The sequence below is a fragment of the Eucyclogobius newberryi genome, unplaced genomic scaffold, assembly GCF_026437365.1.
Source record: "Eucyclogobius newberryi isolate DKJ021-1_F unplaced genomic scaffold, fEucNew1.0.hap1 SCAF_13, whole genome shotgun sequence".
Taxonomy (NCBI): domain Eukaryota; kingdom Metazoa; phylum Chordata; class Actinopteri; order Gobiiformes; family Gobiidae; genus Eucyclogobius; species Eucyclogobius newberryi.
The window spans coordinates 24,086,506-24,110,849 of NW_027315757.1; the positions used below are offsets into that span (position 1 = coordinate 24,086,506).

Consider the following 24,344-nt stretch of genomic DNA (forward strand, 5'->3'; position numbering starts at 1 on the left):
GCGCCCGAGCCTGCCCCCCCGTGGATGGATGGGTGTACTGACCTGGCATTCACACAATACTTTTTTATATATACACGTAATATATACTTTAATATACTTGTAATATACTTGTAGAAATTAGGGGAACTGCAAGTGGAATGTTGCAGAAGCTAATTTTGCTGTAGATTATCTTTTCACGTATAACATTTATGAATTACTGCATGGTCCCTGACAAATAAAGAATACATTAAACTAAGCTCTAATAAAGTACAAGAAGCAAGACATTCATTGCACTCAATACATTTTACACGGTGATTAATATTTCAAAACAAAATATGATGTCCTTTGAATGGGAAAACTCCTCAAAATGTTGCGTGGAGGATGAAACCCCTATGACTCGGCCGCTGCATATATCATCTTACAAACTAATATAAGCAACGTATTACATTTGTGTTTGTTTGATGTGCTATAAGGTTATTTGAAATGGCTCAAAATGTCCACATAATACAACATTTACTGACAGAAGAGCTGGTGATCAACGCTAAGACCCAGTGGCGCCATCTAGTGGACATGTAGCGGTAAAGCAATGAGAGCTTTACGTTGCGCTGGAAATGCCACAATGCCACTTGAACTCGGAGTTAAATCTGGGGTAAAAGGGGATTAATGTTTCTGCGGTGCTGCTGAGGAGGTTTAGGTCCCTCACCTTCTGTTGTTCAGTCTGTTCATCTCGACTGGAGCTGTTTAAGGATCTATGCTAAGCCTGTTGGCCTTTTTGTGAATGAAGAGGATTTGATTCATGGGAAAATAGCCCAGAGCAAATAATAATCCTGATGTATACATAGGCCTAATGTATATTTATACTGGTATATTCTGTTTCTAATATTAAGATGGATCATTGTTTTATTGATAATGTAATGGGTTTAGCAATAATTTGAGTTATTCATTATTAATTATTACCCTAACATATAAGACCTACTAAAATTCAGATATGACAAAACTTATAATGAAATAATTGTGAGACAAAACCTAGGCAACATGACACTCATAATGCTCCAGTGTGGGCTAACCTGTTAATCATATAATAATTTAGGTCATCCAACATGAATTTAAGAAATGAAACTATAAAGATGATAACAAGTTGAACGGGTTAAACAAGGAAACTGAAGCAAAGAAACAAGTGTCCGTGGAGTCAATTTTAGTCTTCCTCAATGTACAATAAATAAAGTAACAAAGACACACATTTATCCACGCACTTTGTAACGGCTGCGTTGACGCGTCTATTTCGCTGCATATACGTGACAATTTTCTGTCCCGATCTTGGACTTTAACTAGGCAGCGCCCTCTACAACTTTAAGAAATGAATGACTTGGTGTGTTTTTTTTTGTTTTTTTTCCTTCCTTCTTCTCTGCAGGAAATCACATGGAGGTGCTGTTGCGCTCACATGACAGAGCCATGGCACTGGAGATCCACGAAGGTAACGTGAGAAAAACGACTTATTCCATCTTAAACGAACGCTTCAAGGGGCTATTTTGTCATTCCACTGGGAGACAGAGTTGTGTTAGATCACGCGTTGACTGTTTGTGTGTTTGATTGTAGTTTAGAGGAGGGATGCTCGCGCTTTTCCTGCCACAAACCAAAAAAAAAAAACGCACCACTTTTTTGTGCGCGTCACGTTAACGTCAGAATAAGTGGCGACACTTGTATCGACATGTATCCTCACTGCTTTATTTTTTAAATGTGTTTTTGTTGTTGATCGCGCGGCTGTTTTATTCGATTAACTCTCACAAAGTTTTGCAAGTTTCTTGTTGTGTTGTCACGTGAAATCTGGGGATCATCCCGGGAGCCGTGGAGACGCTCGGATGCCCCCACACACAAAAAATGTTCTGAATGTACAATTAACCACTTTGCGTTTCCGATCGCTGCCACTCCGTCACAACGATCTAAAACCTGTTCAAATGGTTAAAAAAACGCGTGTCTTATGATTTTACTTTGAAACGCCGCGGCACAATTTGAAGAATCAGCCAGGTTCCTTATTATTCCTTGAGCAAAAAATGACGAAATTCCACATGATGATAAAATTAAAACAAGTGGTTTTAGATGAATAAGTATGAAGAGATATTGTTCCTCTTTTAGGCTCAGTTCCTGCCTATTACAGAGAAGTGTATGAGGCCATCCACTGTAGGACACATGAGAAAGTGCAATTGGAGGTTTTTCAGCGATTACTCCAAAAGACTGAGCTCCCCCAGCCACTCACAGGCCAGGTGAGATGTTTATGACAGCAAAATCTACCACACAGTCTCATGATTTATTGTTGTTTTTATTCAAATGCAATCTGGACAACATTAAGTCAAGTTGCCCCTTTATATCTGAAGCGTTTCTCTGTGATAAAAGCTGCTCCTAGTCTCCAAACACATCTCGTTTTTTGGTGTTACAGGCCTTATTGTCATGTAGAAGCTGTCTTGTTTCCTGGTTTCCCGGTGCACTAAGTCTTTTGTGTCGAGTTTGCACTTTCTGAGGGAGGAATGTGTCCACACCACAGAAGAATCTTGTGTAAAACTGACCCCGAGACTCATGTCATTGTCCTCCTCAGATTGTTGAGCATGTGGAGTGCACGGGCGGATACCTGAACAAGCTGGCCCTCTACAAAGCCTTGGCTCTCATCGCTTTGGCCCAGCAAGGAAAGAAACCGAGTCCCAAACTTCTGGAGAACTGCATTCAGGGTAAGATGCGGCCACGCCAAAATGTTGGGTTTAATGAGTAGCTTTGCAATTGGGCGCTGTGACCAAAGAAAACCTCCCCGGTCATCTGTCTTTAAAAGAAAAAATAGAACTAATGTGTGTCCTTTTCTGTCTTTTACTGCACTACTACTTATTGTGGTTAGAATAATGTATTAAATGGTCAAGAAAATGCTCCTTTGAAACAGTTTGATTTGTATTTTGAAGCTTTATTGTGTAAAATATGGTGGTGTTTTGTCTCACAATATCACATTTTTGGATTATTATTTTAGTATTATTAATATTGTTACATTTTTTTGACAATGATGCAGTTTAATTTGTATTTTGAAACTTTATTGTGTAAAATATGGTGGTGTTTTGTCTCACAATATCACATTTTTGGATTATTATTTTAGTATTATTAATATTATTACATTTTTTTGACAATGATGCAGTTTAATTTGTATTTTGAAACTTTATTGTGTAAAATATGGTGGTGTTTTGTCTCACAATATCACATTTTTGGATTATTATTTTAGTATTATTAATATTATTGAATTTTTTTGACAATGATGCAGTTTAATTTGTATTTTGAAACTTTATTGTGTAAAATATGGTGGTGTTTTGTCTCACAATATCACATTTTTGTGTTATCATTTTAGTATTTTTTGACAATGACGACTTTAATGAAGGTGAAAATAAGGCCAAAAAAATCACAATATTTTGAAGAAAACTGGAGACTGATTCCGCTGTGAGATTGAACCGAGTCATTTGCAAAACAAAACACTGGCTTTCAACCAAAATACATAATTTAGCAGTTAATTTTCAAGAGTTTGGGAGCGTTTTAAATTGGAAATTGAGTGTGTTTTTTAATGAAAGAGAAGAAGCTTTTTTTTGTCATCGTGATGGAAGATACAGAGAACATTTGGAAAATAAAACGCACACGCCACATTTAAGATGGCAAGATTCCTTATTAGAGACAATATTTTATGTATTTTTTATTTTTGCATACACTAAAAGGTTAGATTTGCGTTTGAGAGTGAAGAGGTTGTGAAAAGCGACCGGGCGCTGGAGGAGATTTACGAGTTGGACTTTGAGACGTTTTGTCCAAAAAGTGTTATTGTGAAAAGAAACATCACAACTGTACAATTATTCGCGATTATTGTTGACACCATGACCAAACAAGTGTGAAATCCTCAACTTGCCTTCTGTCACAAGCCTCGCTCAAATGTTCTGAATGAAAAAGTTCTGATATTGTCACAAAAACAGCCAGATAAAGACGTACTTTACATGTAGATGGACCTTTTTGGAGTACAGATTGAACTGAAATGACTCATTGTTGCTGCCTAGACTCTCACATGTATTATTATTTACTTCTTATGATGATCCCGTGACCTAAATATTATAATAACCGAATGATATGACATCCCTGGTTTTGTCTGTAGGCCTCGCGTCGCTTTAACTCCCTCTGCGTGGCGGCGTCAGGGTTGTACGTGCTTATATGTTTTTCTTTAGCCGTTTTCTTTGCACTGGTCTGAGAAAATCCCACCTTCTGTCTTTATTTAAGGCCCCTCTGTTATTTCAGGTGGCTGCTGCATGCCACTTCCTGCCAGCGCAAGAACTACTTTTCCACATTTTATTGTAACACATTTCATTTCAGTCAAACAAAATGGAGTAAATGAAAGAATGGCAGTTTGACATGAACCGCGTGACCAGCATTGTGCCAGAGGAATACATGAAATTTAAGGATCAATTGAATTGTTGGAGAGATGACTCCGGACTGGGTGGACTGTAGGGTGCTGGTTCTGGTTCGTAGAAGTCACTGCCCGAGAGCGCCGGTCAGAGCACTACTCGAGGCCAGGAATGAGGATCGGAAAGAGGAGAAGAGACGAGGGGCTTTTGTAGCTTTATTTAGGCTCAGGAGGAGACACACAAAAAGAAGAAGAACAGATACAATACAGATTCCCCGGCTTATATACCATGCCCCAGGATCAGAGGAACAAAGGCGCTCGGTGATGGTGGAGGGAAGAATAAAGGGTGAAATGCAGTGATGTCATAAGGCACCCTGTGGCGCTGGCGCGTCCCTAGTGGTCGCCCCATGAACTTCAAGAGCATAGGAACCCCGGGGCCTTTTGTACAGCCGCCCCCAAATTTATGGAGTACATTTGCTCTAAACAAAGGCTACTGCGCCACCGGCCTTCCAGCCTGCCGGCTGGTTGTGCCCTTCAGCGCTGTAAGTCCGTGCAGGTCCCCCGGGGACGTCGGACTGCTACTCGGCCTCTCTGGATCCGACGGCTCCGGGAAGACCCTCTCGGGCCGTGGCGGCCGCCCCGTGCGCCTTTAGGGGTAGTTGCTTCCTGCAACTGCGGCCAGGTGACCACCTTGCCTTCCTTAACCGGCATTACCTCCGCCCGCCATAGCTTCTCCACGCCCCTTGGTAGCTCATTCGGCTGATGAGCGGATGTGGTGGTGAAGAAGCGCCGCCCCGTCCTGGATGATGGCTGCGGGGAGGTGGACGGGCGGAGTTGGTCCGTCCTGACCTGCCCACCACGCAGACTCGGGAGGGGGTGAAGGCGGTTGGAACGGGCCTGCTGGAACTCTGGGAGCTGCGGGGCGCAGGTTTGGCCCATGCGGGGAGCCAGGGCACACCGGCCCAGGGGTATACCTACCGCCCGCTCCACCTCTCCTCAGCGTCGGTGGCCCGATACAGTGCTCTCAACTTCTCGAACCGGTCCGTCGCGGCTGGGTTCCTCCAAGAGTGGCCCGGTTGGGTCCCGCCCGGGAGGGTCTTCGCTCTGTCCCGCCCCCTGCAACGTACGCGGATCGGGCGCCTGGTAGTCCGGGGTCGGGCGCCTGGTAGTCCGGGGTCGGGCTTGAGCCCCCTTCTAGCTTGATCCCACCTAACTCTGGAGGGGGGGTTCTCTCTTGCTTGCGCCGAGCCGGCCTTCGGGTTGCCCACTCCGCGATCCTGCGGCGGAACTCCTCGAGCTGTTCCGTGTTCCTGCGGGATACATCCTCGACTGCCGACGTGGCATCGTCCTCGCGGTTGAAAGGACTTCGATCCTCATCCTCCATCTTGACGGGCAGAGAATTCCACGTCCGGCTCAAAGGACCATTAATGTTGGAGAGATGACTCTGGACTGGGTGGACTGTGGGACCGTAGAAGTCACTGCCCGAGAGCACTACTGGAGGCCAGGAATGAGGATCGGAAAGACGAGAAGAGACTGGGTGCTTTTGTAGCTTTATTTAGGCTCGGAAGGAGACACACAAGAAGAAGAACAGATACAATACAGATTCCCCGGCTTGTATACCATGCCCCAGGATCAGAGGAACAAAGGCGGAACACTGGTGACATCATAAGACGCTCGGTGATGGGGTGGAGGGAAGAATAAAGGGTGAAATGCAGTGATGTCATAAGGCACCCTGTGGCGCTGGCGCTCCCCTAGTGGTCACCCCATGAACTACAAGAGCATAGGAACCCCGGGGCCGCGGGGCCTTTTGAACATGAATCAAAATCACAAGTTTCATGGTTTCGGCGGGCAAATCACAAAGGCTGCATTTATTGGAGTAACATAATGTCTGCCACTAACAACATTATATTAAACAAACTTGCAAATAAAACTGCCAACACTGTAGTTTAGTCCTCAACAAACATTGTCTCAAATGCATGTGATTCTTGTATTTGGTTAGCTGTTCATATTTCAGTCTAAATGTGCAAAATGTGTCGGAATTCTGCTCAAATCAGTCAGTAAAACAGCAATTGTCTGAGTGTTAATCTCCCTATTTAAGGAGCATGAAAAGTAAATATTAGACATTGATAAGCATTGTGTTGTGACAGAGTTGCCTAAGCCTCAGCTGGGAGAGCCCAGAGACTTGAGCTGTCTGAGGATGCAGCCGGCGCAGGACGATGAGCTGACGCTGTCCCAAACCCTGGACCAGCTGCTGTCCCGGGACACCATCCAGGTGGAGCCCATCCCCGAGAAGAAGGGACTGTTCCTCAAGCATGTGGAGTACCAAGTCACCAGCCAGGTACCGCTCGCTGGAGTCCAATGTAGCGAAAATGTGGGGAGTTTTTGGAGTCTTTATTGGTTTCTGATAGTTTCTCAATTATGGCAAAAAAATAATAATAATCTGAAATATTTGGCTCAAACGTGTTGTAATGATGACTTCTATACTGTCTTCTATACCTGTTGAGAAAATGTTTGGAGTTTTTGGGATCTTTTGTTGTATAAAGGTGCATTATGTGCGTAATTCTTTAGACTTTATTCTTTAGGCTTTATTCTTTAGACTTTATTCCTTGGACTTTATTCTTTAGACTTTATTCTTTCTGCCACAACTCGGGTATTTTTGACCCCCTGAACATAAATGAAAGGGAGTGTCTACAGAGCCGTGAAACTGCCGCGGCTCCTGAAACTGCTGGGCTATTTGACCGTGCCGGGTTAGGGTTAGGTCTTGGGGTTAGGGTCAGGGTTAGGGTTACATTTGAACAACTTGTACTTTTTGCAGTATTTTCAAAAGTATTAGTACTTTTTCCCCCTTGAAATAAGAGTATCTGCGTAATTCTTTAGGCTTTATTCTTTAGGCTTTATTCTTTAGGCTTTATTCTTTAGGCTTTATTCTTTAGGCTTTATTCTTTAGGCTTTATTCTTTAGGCTTTACTCTTTAGGCTTTATTCTTTAGGCTTTATTCTTTAGGCTTTATTCTTTGGCCGTGGCTGCAGAGCCGCGGTGCGGTCAAATAGCCCAGCAGTTTTACCGAGCAAGCTCCCTGAAGGCCACAGTAAAGATTCACCGTTACGCAAGAACGCAGACACTCTAGCAATGGCTTCGGCAAATGATCTAGTTTACAAAGTTACCGTATTTTTTGCACTATAAGGCGCACTTAAAAGCCTTTACTTTTCTAAAAAAAAAAAAACAACAACAACAGTGCGCCTTTATATATGGATGAATTCTGGTTGTGCTTACTGATAAGATATTCCTTTATTGTCCCACATGGGGAAATTTCATTGGTGCAACACAGGTAGATACAGAGGATAGACAAAACCCAACAAGGGATGGAGGGGAAAAATAATAAAGATGAAAAATAAATAAATAAATAAATACATAAATACCATTGCATGTGATCACGACAGTAATTGCACATGAATCACGACAGTAATTGCACATATGACGGAATTGCACATGAATATGACAGTATTGCGAGTGTTCAGGACTAACAGTGTTTGTTATAAAGTCTGACAGCAGCAGGAAGGAAAGACCTGCGAAACCTTTCCTTCACACAGCGAGGGTGGATCAGTTTCTCACTGAAGCTGCTCTCCAGAGCGGACAGAGTGTCCTGCAGGGGGCGACACTCATGGTCAAGCGTAGATGTGAATCTAGCCAGGACCCTTCTGTCCCCCACCTCCTGCACCGAGTCCAGAACACAGCCCAGGACGGAGCTGGACTTCTTGATGACTTTGTCCAGCCTCTTCCTCTCCCTCTCTGTGATGCTGCTGCTCCAGCAGGCCACACCGTACAGGAGGGCTGATGCCACCACAGAGTCGTAGAAGGTCTTCAGGAGTGGCTTTTTCGCTTAATGCACCTTTATGAAAAATTATTGAAAATAGAGCCTTATAGTGCAGAAAATACGGTATCCAAATTTTATTCCCAATTTTTCTTTTTTATAGTTTGAATTTAGCCTTGTTTTTGGTCTTGGCTTAGGCTGTGTTGGCTTTACTAGTACATTTTGTCATTTACAGTTTAATTTGACTAAAATCTCATTATTCATCAACTGCAGTGGGTTTAAAAAGTGCCACGAAAAAAAAAAAAGTTTGACTGGACTTGACAACATTTATACTGTATGACAAAGTACAACATAAATCGGTCTTAATGAGTCCCTTCATTGTCCTTCACAGCGGTATAAAATATCCGTTTATCGCCGATACAACGATTTTGACGTCTTCCACGAGGTTTTGCTGCAGAGATTTGCCTACAGAGTCGTACCAGCGCTGCCTCCTAAACGGATGCTAAAAGGAGGTAAGTCTTTTTTTTATTTTAACAGTAGTTTTTTCCCCCTTGTGAAACTAACAACATCGATGTAAGTCTCTGTGTCCCAGAAGAGGTTTTCAAACAGTTATTGCAGTTCATTCATTTACTGCCGGAATGAAACAAAGGGACTAGTGGTGTGGAAAATGGGCCGATTGGGGTTCACAATGACTGTTTCAGAGTAACGACACCGTCTGTATTCTTTTATTCTGTACTGTGTTCATTTGTGCCATGTTTTCTAAAGTTGCACAATCCCATAATGAGGTGGAAGTCATGAGATGGTGAGTCGGAGTCCAGGGCAAAGTGGTATATATGATCCAGTATATGATCCTTTTTCTTCATTTGTTATCATTAGTATTTTGTACTTCACATTCTTTGCTTCCTGATTTGATACCAGTTTACTCCGGATGTAGCAATGGTTTGGTCCTGTTCTAGTCCTACTGGTTTAGTCCTACTGGTTTAGTCCTACTGGTTTAGTCCAACAGGTTTAGTCCAACAGGTTTAGTCCTGGAATTAGTCCTGGATTTAATCCTGGATTTAGGCCTGGATTTAGTCCTGGTTCAGTCCTACAGGTTTAGTCCTACAGGTTTAGTCCTACAGGTTTAGTCCTGTTCTAATCCTGGTTTAGTCCTACAGGTTTAGTCCTGTTCTAATCCTGGTTTAGTCCTACAGGTTTAGTCCTCGGTTTAGTCCGGATGTAGCTTTGGTTTGGTCCTGGTTTAGTCCTACAGGTTTGGTCCTGTTCTAGTCCTGGTTTTAGTCCTGGTCTGAAGCTGCTTGTTTATGGCAAAAAACAAAACCAACTACATTATCATAATTACAGTTATTTGGCGCATAATTTATGTCTTTATTTCTATACATACCATAATGAAGCTGTAGAGAAGCTGTAGCTCTAATACATTTTATTTTGTGACATTTTTGTTTGAAAGATTACAGTCAATTACAAAAGTGGCCCACGTTTTGAGTACTATTCTGAACAGAGTCTAATTAAACGCACTTTCAACGACAACATATATGTAATTGAATGGATTATTGATTTAAATCTATATTTAAACAGGCCTAGTCAAGGTTTAGGTTCTGTTTAGTCTTAATTGCGATGTGGACTCCGCCTTAAAGCACTAGACAAGTTTGATGCTCGGTGTGAGAAGGGTTTTATTGTGTGTAATATAGAAAGTAACTTCCGCAGCTTTTTCCCATTTCTTTTTTGTGAATCAGAATCCAATCTTTCTGGTATTTTTATGTTTCAATAAGTACAGGTTTGCTGCAAGTGCCCTGCAGAGATAGCTTTGTGGAGCAAAAGAAAACCTCTCCTCAAAAACGTCTGAAATAGTATTTTCGAGGGTGTAAAAAAAGCAATATATACATGCATACACGGATATCAGAGCAGAGCGTTACAAGCAAAACCATAAACCAGGTAAAAGCTTAGGAGGATAGTAATTATCTGCTGGTGGCTCCATACGTTTTGTCCATTGATTCTGTTTATTATTTGCCCCTCGAAGACATTTGTCTAACCTCGGAACATTTCAACCTTCAAGTAATAAATGGATGGCACTGTGTAGTATTTTCCTCCTTTTGTCCGATTTCTGTGCGCAGTGTTGACCTCCATCTCCGAGCGGGAGTTTATTGAAGGCAGGAGACGCGCCTTGGGCAGGTTTATTAACTTGGTCGCTCGCCATCCGTTCTTCTCCGAGGAAGAGCTAGTGAAGACCTTCCTCACCTTCAGTGGCACTGTATGTGATTTCTGTCGATTTATCTTCAGCGCGCTAAGGGAAAAAAATGCCTCAATGCTAAACCTTCTTTGCCATTCTCTTTTCTTTTTCCACCAGGATGTCCAGACCAAGCTGCGAGACGCTTACAAGAAAACAGGGGATGAGTTTATGACCAACAGAATTGCAACGCAGGCAAAGGTGAGGTCAAAGTGCAATTTATGTTATGTGCAAACTGATTACTTCTTCTATACTGTCAAAATGAACCTGTGCAGAAAATATTGACCTATATACGTTCCATTTGTGATGTTTTGTGACGTATTTGTTTAAAAGCCTGTGTGGAATAGAAACATGGCTGTGCTCCATGTTTTGAGTGGAACATGAGTGTAAATGATATGTATTTTTGATTTTATTTTAGTTATAAAACACGGTAATACTTTTGAAAGGACAATTTTAAATTTGATACGTTGCACAGCCCTAGTTTCTGATAATATTTCACGCACGCAGTACTTCATAAAAAAAAAACAACGAAGATATTAGTTATTAAAGTTGTACCTAGTAACTTGTTTCCATGGAGATGTGTGCGTACAATTGTATTAAACGCATCTATTATTGCTCAAAAATACTTGTGAAACATTCTTACTGGCTCGTTTAATGCTATACTGTGGAACATTCAAGGCAAGCATCTCCATGGAGACCAGCAAATGGCTTGCCTGACCAGCCATTTCCAACACGTTTTGGCAAACTACTTATCAAAACTGTGTGTGGGTCTGGGGCTCGACCGCTGCGTTTCAATTTCTAGGGCGGAGTTTAGAGCAGAGACGGAACCAATCACATAAACCCAGAAGTGACGCAAAAAACGCGACACGCTTAACCGGATATTACGTAGCCCATGTCAACAAGGCGTGTTCCGCGTTATCCCTCCCCGAACGCAGAAAATGTCTCCTGAATTACGATGACGCCCTTCGTATAACCGCATCTAACGCACGTTCATCACAGCGAGTAGAGCGGACTTTCCTGATTGTTCAAACCGAAGCGAGAGCAGAAGTAAACACTCGGTCACGAGCCGGGTCACGAGCTACTTCCGTATCTCAGTGTGACGTGTTAAAACCTGCGACTGGGATTGGATAGGTAAATGGATTACTGACGATTTCATTGGCTCTGACTCCGATTCCAGACCCTTACGCATTCAAACAGAATGTGGGCGGGGCTGGCGGGTCAGGCAAGCAAATGGCACTTTCAACCAGAAATGTTGCGTAGTGAACCTTTTTTAAAATTTGAATAAAAGTGAGGTAATACTTTAAATAAAAACATCTATTGTGCGTCTCATGTAGTGTATAATACATGAGATAGTGTATAATCTCACGTCCCACCTGATGAAGACACTGGAAGACACTGGAGCGGCTAGTCCTGGACCACCTCCGCTCCACCGTGAGCTCAGCCATGGACCCGCTGCAGTTTGCATATCGGTCTGGCATCGGAGTGGAGGACGCCGTCATCTCCCTGCTGCACCGCTCTCTCTCTCACCTGGAAAAGCCTGGCAGCTCTGTGAGGATCCTGTTCTTCGATCTCTCCAGTGCCTTCAACACCATCCAGCCGCTGCTCCTGAGGGACAAGCTGGAGACGGCTGGTGTGGAGTATGACCTGGCAGAGTGGATCCTGGACTACCTCACAGACCGACCCCAGTTTGTGAGAGCCCGGAACTGTGTGTCTGACACTCGGACCTGCAGTGTGGGGGCGCCCCAGGGCACTGTCCTCGCGCCCTTTCTCTTCACCCTTTACACTGCAGACTTCAGACATGACACGGACAGCTGTGTCCTGCAGAAGTTCTCTGACGACTCTGCCATCATCGGACTCATCACGGACGACGATGACGCGGAGTACAGAGGACTGGCGCAGGACTTTGTGGACTGGTGTCAGCGGAACCACCTCCTCATCAACGCGGGGAAGACCAAGGAGATGGTGGTGGATTTCCGCAGACGCCACCCCACTGCCCCCTCACCAGTGAACATCCAGGGACGGGACATTGAGAGAGTAGACTCATACAAGTATCTGGGTGTTCATCTGAACCACAAACTGGACTGGACTCATAACACAGACGCACTGTACAGGAAGAGCCAGAGTCGGCTCTACCTCCTGAGGAGACTCAGGTCTTTTGGAGTGACAGGGCCACTCCTGAAGACCTTCTACGACTCTGTGGTGGCATCAGCCCTCCTGTATGGTGTGGCCTGCTGGAGCAGCAGCATCACAGAGAGGGAGAGGAGGAAGCTGGACAGAGTCATCAAGAAGTCCAGCTCCGTCCTGGGCTGTGCTCTGGACTCGGTGCAGGAGGTGGGGGACAGAAGGGTCCTGGCTAGATTCACATCTATGCTGGACCATGAGTGTCACCCCCTGCAGGACACTCTCTCCGCTCTGGAGAGCAGCTTCAGTGAGAGACTGATCCACCCTCGCTGTGTGAAGGAAAGGTTCCGTAGGTCTTTCCTTCCTGCTGCTGTCAGACTTTATAACAAAAACTGTTAGTACTGAACACTCGCAATACTGACCTAACCTAATACTGATGTGCAATTCTGTCATATGTGCAATTGCTGTTGGAATTCATGTGCAATTACTGTGAAATTCATGTGCAATCTATGTGCTGTCGTGACACATATTCATGTGCAATTACTGTCGTGATCACATGCAATGGTATTTATGTATTTATTTATTTATTTGTCTATGGGAGTTTTTTATTTATTTATAGGAGATCTTCTACTGAAAGTGTTTTTCAGACTTCCTATAAGTGATCTGTTCTTCTGTATCTACCTCTGTATCTACCTCCGTTGCACCAATGAAATTTCCCCATGTGGGACAATAAAGGAATATCTTATCTTATCTTAAAAGTTTTATTCGGCCACTTTTCTATTGTTTCTATGTTTTGGCTCACGTGGATGATCCGTTCCTACATAAAGTTTTCAATAAACTTTTTCCCTTTCCTCCGTCAGGAATATCTCCCGGCTGACATCCAGGCCCAGTTCTCCACGAGTCGGGAACTCATTAGAAATATTCACAACAGTTTCTTTAAACTTCGTGACCGGGCTGAGAAGATGGCGGAGCGCTCAAAGGAAAACGCCACTGATCTGCTTTTGTTTGGGAAGGAGCTCAGGTATTTCATCACCGCGAACACTGTCAAAGTCTCTGGGTTTTAGACGGGGAAAAAGGATCTCGGGGGGGATTCGGGCTCCTCTGTGTTGTGTCTCCAGTGGCTGCTTGACTTGGGGATTTGAGAGTTTTGGCAGTTTAGACACAACAATATTGCCTTCTGTCTTTCGCAGTAATCTGGGCTCAGACGCTTCCACGATTCCCTGCTTTGCGTCGTCCCAAAGCAGCTGGGGGGCCCTGCGTCAGTCCCTCAAGAGTTTGTCTGTGGAGTTTGCCGTGTTGTCGGACAAAGCCGCTCAGCAAGTAAATGACCTCGACTTTCAAAACGCAGCGCCTATTTGGATGAAATTGTCCAAATCTGGAGCTAAAGGCCCAACTGTCTTTGTATTTGTGATGTCTGCAGGGTAGACGAGAAGAGGATGATGTGGTGGAAAGATTAAACCTTTTCCTGGATTTGCTGCAGTCGTACAAGGTTTGTTGTACCTCAAATTAGGACTGATATTGCATGTGTATCTTTATCGTTTTCCATATGAAATACAACTCTGTACATAACTCCTAATCTGCTGATTTAAACAAATAAAGTAGAAATGTAAATCTACATAAAGAGGGAGCTAATTTTAGACCAAGAGCAGCCTGTGTCACACCTGTGTCTCGGGTACTGGGTTCAGATGTCTCCAAAACATTTGTCAAACTTCTTAAAATACACTAACAGGTTTGATTTGATGACAAAATATTTACTTGTAGCTTATTGTATTCAACCAAACAAAGAGAGAAAGTGCCATCTTTTGATGTGACTCTAGGATCTGTGTGAGCGGCACGAGAAAGGTGTTCTTCATGAACACCAGAGGGCGCTGCACAAGTACGGGATGATGAAGAGGCAGATGATGAGTGCCACAGTCCAGCCCAAAGAACAGTCTGTGGAGCAGCTGGAGTCCAGGATAGTACAGGTATAACGCATGCAACTGCAATACGATACCATTTGATGCAAGAAAACAAAAAGAAGATTGATAATGGCCAAATCAGTCCTTAATTTATCAACGCTGTGGAACATTGTCCACACACTGAAATGTGAGTGCACTTTAACTGTGTGAGGACCAGTCCCCTACGCCCCAGCCTACACTGACCACTGCTCCCGTTACTATTTTTAGAAACATTTCTCTTCATTCTACTATTTCTCCCAAATCTATTGTTGGACTACCTGTTCTCCATCTCGTAGAGTTATTATAGTGGTGTTCAGAAGTATAAAGACAATGCAGCATCAGGGCTTTCCAATAGTTTAATTTAGCATTAACATCTTATTGCCAACAGAGGGCACTTTCTTCCCCTTGACCTGAACAGATTTCAGAAAACAGAAAATCACAATTTTTTTCATGTCTCGCTCTGTGTGTTTTAAAAATCGGAATTCAAGTTTTTAAAAATAATTATATGAACTACTTGAACATAATAACAAAATACGGTATGTCTGGTATTTCATTTCTGATTTTTGTTTTTTTGCGATCAAATTTAAATCAGAACTTGAAAATATATTTCAATAAATACATGATCTTTCGCCGTATGCTTTTTCTGTACTACAATTTAAAAGAATACTAATAATTTTTCCGTGTCTTTGTCAACAGCAAGAAAATGCCATTCAGACCATGGAGCTGAGGAACTACTTTTCCCTCTTTTGCCTTCATCAAGAAACACAGCTAATCTTCGCCTATCTGCCAATCACGTCCCACATCCTCGGTGCCTTTGTTAACTCGCAGGTCCAAGGACACAAAGAGGTGAGAACAATCCCTCTTACCAGACTCTCCTCTGCTTTAGTGGACTTTAAAAGTGTTTTAAACTTGTTTCTGTCGAGTCAAACAAAGACCCAATAAAGATGAATGTCCCTGAAAGGATTATCACTTGATTTCAGGCGGCTCATGTTTCAGTCTGCTGTCACTTTAAAATAAATCTCACATACATTCTCACAGGACATAATAGATTTCTGTCTGACCCTTATCTTATATATGGTCTATTTTCTATTCAAAGTTTTGTTGATAAAAGGTACTTTGTGTTCCAGATGGGAGAAGTGTGGACTGAACTCCAGCCTAAACTCGGCTGTCTCTTTGGTCGTAACAACGGCGTGAAGCTGCCAGTCTGAAGACACTAGTCACTAATAAACACAAGCTGCTCAAGTATTTGTATTATGCTGAATTAACACACCTGCTCATCTGAAATTGAATTATTAATATAACCATTGTAAAGTGTTGTGCACAAGTCGACAAAATTAAATTTATGCTGAGATTATATTCTTGTGAAAATGATCAAAACATTCCTGCATTTTCTATTTCTATAAAAATCTATTACACTTAAAGATACACTAAACATAGGGATCAATGTCTTGTTAATAAATGTCACAAAGCCACACATTTTTGTAAACATGAAGTACATATTTATAGTTTGTAGACATGCTTAATCTTGACAGTGCTTTGTTGTATTAATGTTACTTGCATTGTTTTATAGGACAAAACGAGTGTCACTACAATTCACTATAACACTACAATAATGACCAAAGACAACTTCATTATTTGTACATCTGCAGATCAGTGAATAAAAACCAAGACAGTAACATCTAAATGTGTAAAATGCATCACTACACAAGGAATGGATGGAGCTTACATATTTCCCTACATATTGTACACACAAATAGGAACTGAAATGAAGAAACAAAGTAATTCACATTATTGTTTCAAGGAGAATTTATACAACATTTCAGTGTACATACTGTAAATATTGTGTATTTAAGAATGTTGCCAAATGCATTTTCCCAGTTTTAATAAATGCATAAACTCACTGAACTAACATCTTTGTGCAGCGCGTTTGTTTTTGTCCAACGCGAGACGAACGGGGAACTTTTCTAACACATTTACATCCACACAACTGAGGCCACGGTGGTGCAGCGTACAAATGTCCACACAGAACGAGTCGCTGGGTTTAAGTCCGTTCAATTGCACGTTTCGGTTTCAATTCACCCATCTTATTGCGAGTATAAGAATAAAGAAAACGATGATCACGGTGACGGTATCAAATTGTATTATTATCTCTTTTCTCAGTTCATTTCAGCTCTTTGACCTCCTCCAGCGTGTGGCTCAGGATCACTTCATGGCCCTGAAACTTAAAGTATCCCGTAAACTTCTTCTTCTGCAGCATCAAAGGGAACCACAGGATGTCGTCGGCCCACATCTGACCGAAGGGGATTTTGTCCGTTTCGAACCACTGGGGCCTCATTTCTGAAAATCACAACACATAACGATATCAGACGCACTGTTCTAGGTTCTTCTCGGGGACTTGGGCACAGATCAGTGTTGCAGTATTATTAGGGATGTGGAAGAATGATCTTGTGATATTTATTTCACGCCTTTACATTTGGCACAGACAAAACTGAATCCAGGGACCACGTGATGTCTTATTATAATCGATTGTCCCATTCTCGTGGCAACAAATTTGTCTCAATCTTAAACATAGAGCAGTCAAAGGATTACTGAAATGTCACGTAAACAGTTACATGTGATGAGAGTGTTCTTTGTACTCTGTTATTCCAGATACAACCGTTAAAAATCCTCTGACAAAGACGTTTTTTTTGTTTCTCGAGCATCTGTATAAACACCATCTAATTATTGAGTTATCCGATTATTCTGGCCATGGAAAGGACAAAGACATGTTATAATAGAAGGGCTGTGGTTGAAAGGCAAAACCCAATAAGTATATTTATGTGTATGACCCAAACTGCAATAAAAAACTACAACTATTAATGCAGAAAGTACTAGGAAACTATGTATTATATATAAAGACTGAATCATGAGTTTAATCTGCCTTTTTAAGTAGAAATAACCCCAGAAATATAAATATTTTTGACCAAACTTACTCCATACCTTCTAATTATTGCCATTGTCTAATTTAAATCCTTACCTTATCCATACAGCTCTTCATAATAGTGTCTGGTTTTGGGTATATTTACAAGGAGAACATTTTGTCCTCAATGTCAGGTTGACCGCATGAGACCTAAAAAAGGCAATGATGGATCCACTCCTCTAAAATGTCAGCTCAAGTGGGAGTTTCCTGGTCAACAGTGGTCACAATCTCAAAATATATCACACTCTAGTGCTTCCTGTCAACAGGTCTGGCTACAAAGAGCATGGCAGCTGTTTATTAGGCCGGAGGGTTTAGTTATAGGTGGGGTTGTGAACAAAACTGATACGCAGATACTAAAACGATTATACTCATATAATATATTTGTTTTATCCTATTAAAAAAATTAAATAACTTTCAATATTCAGTTCTAGAACTTCAAAAACATAATTCTGGTTGATTTTTGCTAAAATGCCCGATTCAACTCTCTCCCATTTCAAACTGAGGTTGTTTGAAGCACAAACAAATGGCTGGACTCTTTGTGAAGCTGGTTCTCTGTAGTTTTAGCCTCTGATGTCTGATTTACTCTGTATATAAGTGGTTACAAGCTTTGCACAGTAGAAAAACTGATTTTAAAGCCTGCCTAGCTTTTCTTTAGTAAATATAAAGATGAGTAAAGCTGGAGTCTGGAGGATGGTCTGACGGACACTAAATGGATATTTGTTAGTTTTTGGTGGAATCCAACTGTTTGATAGTATTTCTTTTTTTTTTTTTGACAAAATGTAATAAATGCAGAAAATGCCAACTGTGTCTGGGCCTGCCAGAATTTAAGGGATAGTTAACAATTTCATAAATAGACTTAATCATTAAAATTGCACAGTCCCAAATGTGTTGTCTGTAATTTTACTGTCTTACAGGATGAAACTGATACATAGTTAATACAATGAATGTTTAAAGATTTAAATTTTTCTCTAGAAACATTAATTTATGATTACCGTAAGTTCATCCAACCGCACCTCAAAAAGAGTGAGACACGTTTTACCTACTTGCTTGAATAAGCTCCAAAGGATTATGAGATATTGTAATGAAATGTGGATTAACAAAATTGTAGAGCGTGAGTGTGACTGTCCTGCAGCGCCGCGTAATGAAGACCATCTCACCGTCTGATTCTGTCGGCTCTCCGCTGTACGTGTCGGCTCTGAAGATGTGCACGTCCAGCAGCTGCGGTTCCCCGACAAATTCAAACTTGATATTTCCAATTTTGTCCAAAGCATCTACAGTCAGACTACTCTCTTCATGCAGCTCTCTGTCGAAAAAATACAACATTCAATCAATATTTCATAAACTGCCGTACTTTAAGGATTAGCCACACTAGAAGTATCACAGCCTCTAAAAGCTTCTAAAAATGACATTGTAGTATTGACGTGTGCGTTTCCACTCTTCTGTAAATAAGACTGTGGGTTGTTCCATTAAAGCTATTGGAGGCTAATAATATGCGACTTTGTTATTCTGCAGCGTTGACAACATAACCTACACTTTCATAAAGAATTTATGTAGCTTTATATTTAGTGTATTTGAGTAGAGTGGAAGGCACAGTCAAGGTTAAGTTATAAAGGAAAATACATATCCAGTTCGGGATGTCAATATTGTGATGTTAATCGATCGATAACCGCGATTAATCCAGTCACAACATCGTGAACTCTGTAGAAACTAATTATCGCAAAAGTTAAGTGAAGTAAATCGCATTACCATGTTGTCATTCATTATTTTGTAAACGCTGGTCACGTACTTGAGGAATAATAACGTGTTGGACAATGAATGAAAGGAAAGTGTGCTGTTGTTAGGTAATGATCTCAATAATACTATCTTTTCTTACAATAAATGTGACAAGAAAATTAGATATTGACATCCATGTCCAATTATTACAATTATGTTTAAAGCCACAATTAGCCATTTTAACTGATTTGTAGTTTGTTGAAAATTGACTATTTAAATCCACTGAAACAAAACAAGCAACACCTCATTCACTTTGCATTGTAACTTGTGTTTGGTGTCATATGGAGGGCAGTCTTTTCTCATTTTTGGAGGGACAAAAAAGTGCCTCTAGGCTTCCTTCCTCTCACCCCAAACCAACCAACTTAACATCTGATGAGTGAATCCTGACACAAATGAAACACATATTTTATTCAGGCCTGATTCCAATCCCCAACAGGACCAACACTGACTTTACAAAGTAGACCTGCAGGAGGAGGCAGCTTTACCTTCTTGCAGCTTCTTCAATGGTCTCTCCGGGTTGAACTTTTCCCCCAAATCCGTTCCACTTGCCCACGCCGAAGCCTCTTTTCTTCATGCCCAGCAGCACTCGGCCCGGCTGCACCACCAGCACCAGAGTCAGCAGCTTTGGGCTCAGCATCATCCTGCAGCACAGACACAAACCTAGCACAGACTGAGCACAGACTGAGCACAAGCTGAACACAGACTGAACACAGACTGAGCACAAGCTGAACACAGACTGAACACAGACCGAGCACAAGCTGAGCACAAGCTGAACACAGACTGAGCACAAGCTGAGCACAGACTGAGCACAGACTGAACACAAACCCAGCACAGACTGAGCACAGACTGAAACAGACTGAGCACAGACTGAAACAGACTGAGCATAGACTGAGCACAGACTGAGCACAGACTGAGCACAGACTGAGCACAGACTGAACACAAACCCAGCACAGACTGAGCACAGACTGAACACAGACTGAGCACAGACTGAGCACAGACTGAAACAGACTGAACACAGACTGAGCACAGACTGAGCACAGACTGAGCACAGACTGAACACAAACCCAGCACAGACTGAGCACAGACTGAACACAGACTGAGCACAGACTGAGCACAGACTGAGCACAGACTGAGCACAGACTGAACACAAACCCAGCACAGACTGAGCACAGACTGAACACAGACTGAGCACAGACTGAGCACAGACTGAACACAAACCCCGCACAGACTGAGCACAGACTGAGCACAGGCTGAACACAAACCCAGCACAGACTGAGCACAGACTGAACACAAACCCCGCACAGACTGAGCACAGACTGAGCACAGGCTGAACACAAACCCAGCACAGACTGAGCACAGACTGAACACAAACTGAGCACAGACTGATTACAAACCCAGCACAGACTTAACACAAACCCAGCACAGACTGAGCAAAGAGGTCTGGTTACCTCGTCTTGTGATCGGTCTGACGTGCTAAACCAAGCAGCGGATTAGCTTTGAGAAGAACAAACTTACGACAGCCTTTGAAAACAAACTAGTGGGATAAAAGCATAATAATCAAGATGAACTATACCAATTTCACACTGGAGTCCTCGTGGGCACTCGCGCCAAACGTCATCAGTAGGCGTGGACACAACGGGACGAATCTAATTATTTTAAATGAAAATGTAGCCTCCATGTTTCATAAGTAGAACTCACGTAGATCAAATTAAAGATTTGCACTGTTAAAACAAATTACTATTGAAAAATATGCGTGTTTTTTAATACAGAGAGGAACTATGTGTGCACTGTTTGTGGGGGGAGCGCAAAAGTGTTACACAGCCCGTTTATCCAATTAGAGGCGTGCCTTTCCGCGCAGGCGCAAAGACAGCGAGTTTCGGTTCCTGGTTTCACGTGTCCACAATGTCAACAACAAAGAGCGTGTTTCTCGTGTCCAGGACGCTTCACTGCTCAGCTCGAGTCCTGAAGAAGCCAAAAGCGGCGGAGCAGCGCTGGCTCCAGCGGCAGCGCAAAGATCCTTATGTCAAAGCGTCGCACAAGCAAAACTTTCGGTGCAGAAGCGCCTTCAAACTCCTGGAGATAGATGACAAGTTCAAGCTCCTTCTGCCGGGGCATGTCGTGGTGGACTGTGGAGCTGCACCCGGAGCCTGGAGCCAAGTGGCGGTCCAGAGGGTCAACTCAGCCGGGACAGGTGAGGACAGGGGGACACCAGTCTCTCTTAAGTCTCTCATCCCGTTTACCTAGAGAATGTCCTCTTTTTCATTGATGCCACAGGAAATGTATAAAATAAAGCAAGATTTACATATAAAACATGATCATACTTTTTGGATGTAATGATATTCCAATCTCTCTCTGTACATTAAAATTGATAAAAACGGATCATATTAATTCAGTTATTTTTCTAAAAGCTTATAGTTTGTCTCACCAAAAACCTGTCCCTCTTTTTCTACAATTTGAAGTGGTCGTGGTCACCCTAGATGAGGAGATGGACAAATGTGTTTAAGGGGACATGCAATAAACATTTATCATCTCTGTGGACATATTGTGTTGCAATTCCCTCATTTTATTCCAGTAAAATAAATTGTAACCCTCCGTTTTGTTGTTATTGAAAGAAACACCAGCTACATAACTGGTCATAAAGCACTTTATTATGGTGCAGTCTTGCCTGTCTTGCAGAGTCTTGGCCGCAGTCCACCACAATGTAATGGATAATGCACTGGCCAAAGCTAAAAAGGGCTTTACTGAAACGGAGCCAAGGGTGTTGCATATATTTTCCATCAGATCCATTTAACCTGCAATATATTAGAATGACATTTATGCATTAGTTAAAGCCAGATGCACATCCGTAAGGCCATGACGATTACTATTTTGGCTTATCAGTTAGTAAATGAGAGGTGGAACACACATTTTTGGTGGTCAATATTTACCGTGGGTACGTTTGCCTTGTCCTAGCAGGGTACATTTTTTATTATTCTGTTCTATGATATGATTTGAGCTGCAGACAGTTGAATAAAACACTTTGATGGCTCATTATAGAGACAAACTAACTACTAACTATTTAATTCAGCTATTCATTTATTATAGCTCATGTATTTCAACATTGTACATTTATAATCATTTAAAAAATATATTATCCTGGTTTTAGGGTTATTGTGTCAGCGGCATAAATGTATTTCTATATTATTGTTTTTTTTCTTCCAAAAATACATGGCACTTTGAAATTCTTTATTGTTACAGGTCTAGATGAACATTAAATCATAAAATATTAACGCACTGGTCCCAATGTTGCACAGTATGATCAAATAACATGTATCGTTCTCTGTTTTAGATCCTTCCGCTCCCCGTGGGACAGTGGTGGGCGCCGATTTGCTGAACATAGCGGCTCTAGACGGCGCCCACTTCCTGTCCCATCACGACGTCACCGACCCCGCCACGCACGCCAAACTGCTGCAGCTGTTGCCCAAGCGCGCTCATGTCCTGCTGAGTGACATGGCCCCCAACGCCAGCGGATTCAAGGAGCTGGACTGTGAGAAACTCATCTCTTCGTGTCTGACACTCATTGACTTGGCCGAGATGGTTTTACGGCCCGGAGGCTCGCTTCTGTGTAAATACTGGGACGGCCCTTTCAGTCACTCACTTCAAGAAAAGCTGTCCTGCATCTTTGGTAGTGTCAGGATCGTGAAACCAAATGCCAGTAGAAAAGATTCATCTGAGAGATATTTCCTTGCCAGAATGTACAGAAAGCCAATAAAGTAATTTTTGTAATGAGTTTCCCAAGAAAAGAATGTGTTTCTTTTTACAACAACGGGAATATTTAAAGATGACCAAGAGGTGGCACTGTTGAGGCACGGTTCAAGCCCAGTGCTTTTGCCAGTCTTGCTACATTGCACTGGGCTCCACATAAACGCAGCTGCCCCAATTCAGTGATATCTAATATGTAAACTATATCAGCATTTACCATTGTTGTCTTCAAGGTGATTCGACTCAATTCACACTGCTTTTCTGAAGTTATTTCCTATGTGTTGCCTCACTGTGTTGTTTGTGCTACGCAGTCACTTTGCCATTTGTTTTGTTACAGAAAGTCATTTAGGAGTTGCTGTTTGCTCTCAATATGCACCACCGACCATGTAGAAACGCAATCATTTCCTCATTGAGAACTTATGAAGGGAAACTTGATACATAAGTCTAACAGGGAGACACATGCAGCATGACTAATGGGAACTGGGAACAACGGACTAAAGCCTGGCAGAGAATGTTTTGGCGCTTTGCTTTCCCTCTCTCTCATTAACAACCGCCAATACACAAATTATCTCCAAAACTCTTAATTGGTGTCTGGCTAATATTCGGTTTGACAAGTCTGCTATGGAAGTTGTCAATGAAACAGAATATTGTGGAAATGTGTGTTTACTTAAGCAGTAGACATGGGCAGTATTTAGATAATGTTGTGAATGTTTCTTTAAATATATTTAAATTTGAGTGTAATTTAGAGTAAAATCTCAAAGGAGCTTATTAAAGGTAAAAATGAACTTTGAAATAAGGTGTTTAAGAAGTGGAATATTATATAATTTGACCTTTCTTACATTTTATTCAGATGAAGCAGTCACAAAATGTTACTTTTCAGTGTTTCATTTCAAAATTGGGTAAATGAGTGGACATATTTATCACAATGGACTTCTGTCAGCTTTTAGGTCGGATTCACAATACAAACTGAAGCAGACTCGGTTCGATTGGGGACAACAGTTGCAACATTGTCTCTTCCTCTGAGCTGGTCCGGTTTGTGTTCACAATATATTTTCATCAATCAAACTAAATGTGCAGAAAGACACCTCTAGCCCTCGCCTGTAGAGGTGAGGAATGACTGGGAAAAGTGAGGGAGAATCTGGATCTCTGTCTAATCCACGTCACACAAACAAACTTTGAGCAGGATTTTAGCAGTTTTTGCATTCATTCTTTGGCTTTTGCGGATTTACCCCATATGTGCACAACCTGCCTCACATGTGCACAACCTGCCTCACATGTGCACAACCTGCCTCACATGTGCACAACCTGTCTCACATGTACACAACCTGCCTCACATGTGCACAACCTGCCTCTCATGTGCACAACCTGCATCACATGTGCACAACCTGCCT

At 42.1% G+C, this 24,344-nt stretch overlaps 3 protein-coding genes across 7 annotated transcripts; 2 read left to right on the forward strand and 1 right to left on the reverse strand.

Annotated features, from left to right (window-relative positions):
• Nucleotides 1-1,286: 1,286 nt before the first annotated feature.
• On the forward strand, nucleotides 1,287-15,830 carry snx8a (sorting nexin 8a). 2 transcript variants are annotated; one of them, XM_072443012.1, is made up of 13 exons: nucleotides 1,287-1,453; nucleotides 2,113-2,240; nucleotides 2,570-2,699; nucleotides 6,532-6,722; nucleotides 8,587-8,707; nucleotides 10,310-10,446; nucleotides 10,543-10,623; nucleotides 13,404-13,564; nucleotides 13,734-13,863; nucleotides 13,964-14,032; nucleotides 14,361-14,507; nucleotides 15,177-15,326; nucleotides 15,608-15,830. In XM_072443012.1, exons 1-13 carry the CDS (start codon nucleotides 1,399-1,401, stop codon nucleotides 15,686-15,688), a joined length of 1,581 nt encoding a protein of 526 aa, XP_072299113.1. In that variant the 5' UTR covers nucleotides 1,287-1,398; the 3' UTR covers nucleotides 15,689-15,830. The 2 variants fall into 2 exon arrangements, with proteins under 2 accessions (XP_072299113.1, XP_072299114.1); XM_072443013.1 differs by lacking the exon at nucleotides 2,113-2,240 and having other exon boundaries at nucleotides 1,371-1,453.
• Nucleotides 15,831-16,008: 178 nt separating this feature from the next.
• On the reverse strand, nucleotides 16,009-20,914 carry nudt1 (nudix (nucleoside diphosphate linked moiety X)-type motif 1). Of its 4 annotated transcripts, XM_072443014.1 has the most exons (5): nucleotides 20,781-20,835; nucleotides 20,661-20,685; nucleotides 19,698-19,853; nucleotides 18,597-18,742; nucleotides 16,010-16,817 (listed from the first exon to the last, which is right to left on the reverse strand). In XM_072443014.1, exons 3-5 carry the CDS (start codon nucleotides 19,850-19,852, stop codon nucleotides 16,642-16,644), a joined length of 477 nt encoding a protein of 158 aa, XP_072299115.1. In that variant the 5' UTR covers nucleotide 19,853; nucleotides 20,661-20,685; nucleotides 20,781-20,835; the 3' UTR covers nucleotides 16,010-16,641. The 4 variants fall into 4 exon arrangements, with proteins under 4 accessions (XP_072299118.1, XP_072299115.1, XP_072299117.1 ...); XM_072443017.1 differs by lacking the exons at nucleotides 20,661-20,685; nucleotides 20,781-20,835 and adding an exon at nucleotides 20,218-20,225 and having other exon boundaries at nucleotides 16,009-16,817; nucleotides 19,698-19,872; XM_072443016.1 differs by lacking the exon at nucleotides 20,661-20,685 and having other exon boundaries at nucleotides 20,786-20,914.
• A 157-nt stretch (nucleotides 20,915-21,071) lies between these two features.
• Nucleotides 21,072-22,979, forward strand: mrm2 (mitochondrial rRNA methyltransferase 2). The gene is made up of 2 exons (XM_072443018.1): nucleotides 21,072-21,403; nucleotides 22,541-22,979. Exons 1-2 carry the CDS (start codon nucleotides 21,115-21,117, stop codon nucleotides 22,966-22,968), a joined length of 717 nt encoding a protein of 238 aa, XP_072299119.1. The 5' UTR covers nucleotides 21,072-21,114; the 3' UTR covers nucleotides 22,969-22,979.
• Nucleotides 22,980-24,344: the final 1,365 nt, after the last annotated feature.

Coding starts and splice junctions, on each gene's coding strand:
- snx8a (XM_072443012.1), top strand. CDS start 1,399: ATGGAGGTGCTGTTGCGCTCACATGACAGAGCCATGGCACTGGAGATC. Junction 2,700..6,531: donor TCTGGAGAACTGCATTCAGG/GTAAGATGCGGC, acceptor GTGTTGTGACAG/AGTTGCCTAAGCCTCAGCTG. Junction 14,508..15,176: donor TGGAGTCCAGGATAGTACAG/GTATAACGCATG, acceptor CTTTGTCAACAG/CAAGAAAATGCCATTCAGAC.
- nudt1 (XM_072443017.1), bottom strand. CDS start 19,852: ATGATGCTGAGCCCAAAGCTGCTGACTCTGGTGCTGGTGGTGCAGCCG. Junction 18,743..19,697: donor ATTGAAGAAGCTGCAAGAAG/GTAAAGCTGCCT, acceptor TTTTTTCGACAG/AGAGCTGCATGAAGAGAGTA. Junction 16,818..18,596: donor AGAGCCGACAGAATCAGACG/GTGAGATGGTCT, acceptor TGTGATTTTCAG/AAATGAGGCCCCAGTGGTTC.
- mrm2 (XM_072443018.1), top strand. CDS start 21,115: ATGTCAACAACAAAGAGCGTGTTTCTCGTGTCCAGGACGCTTCACTGC. Junction 21,404..22,540: donor GGTCAACTCAGCCGGGACAG/GTGAGGACAGGG, acceptor TCTCTGTTTTAG/ATCCTTCCGCTCCCCGTGGG.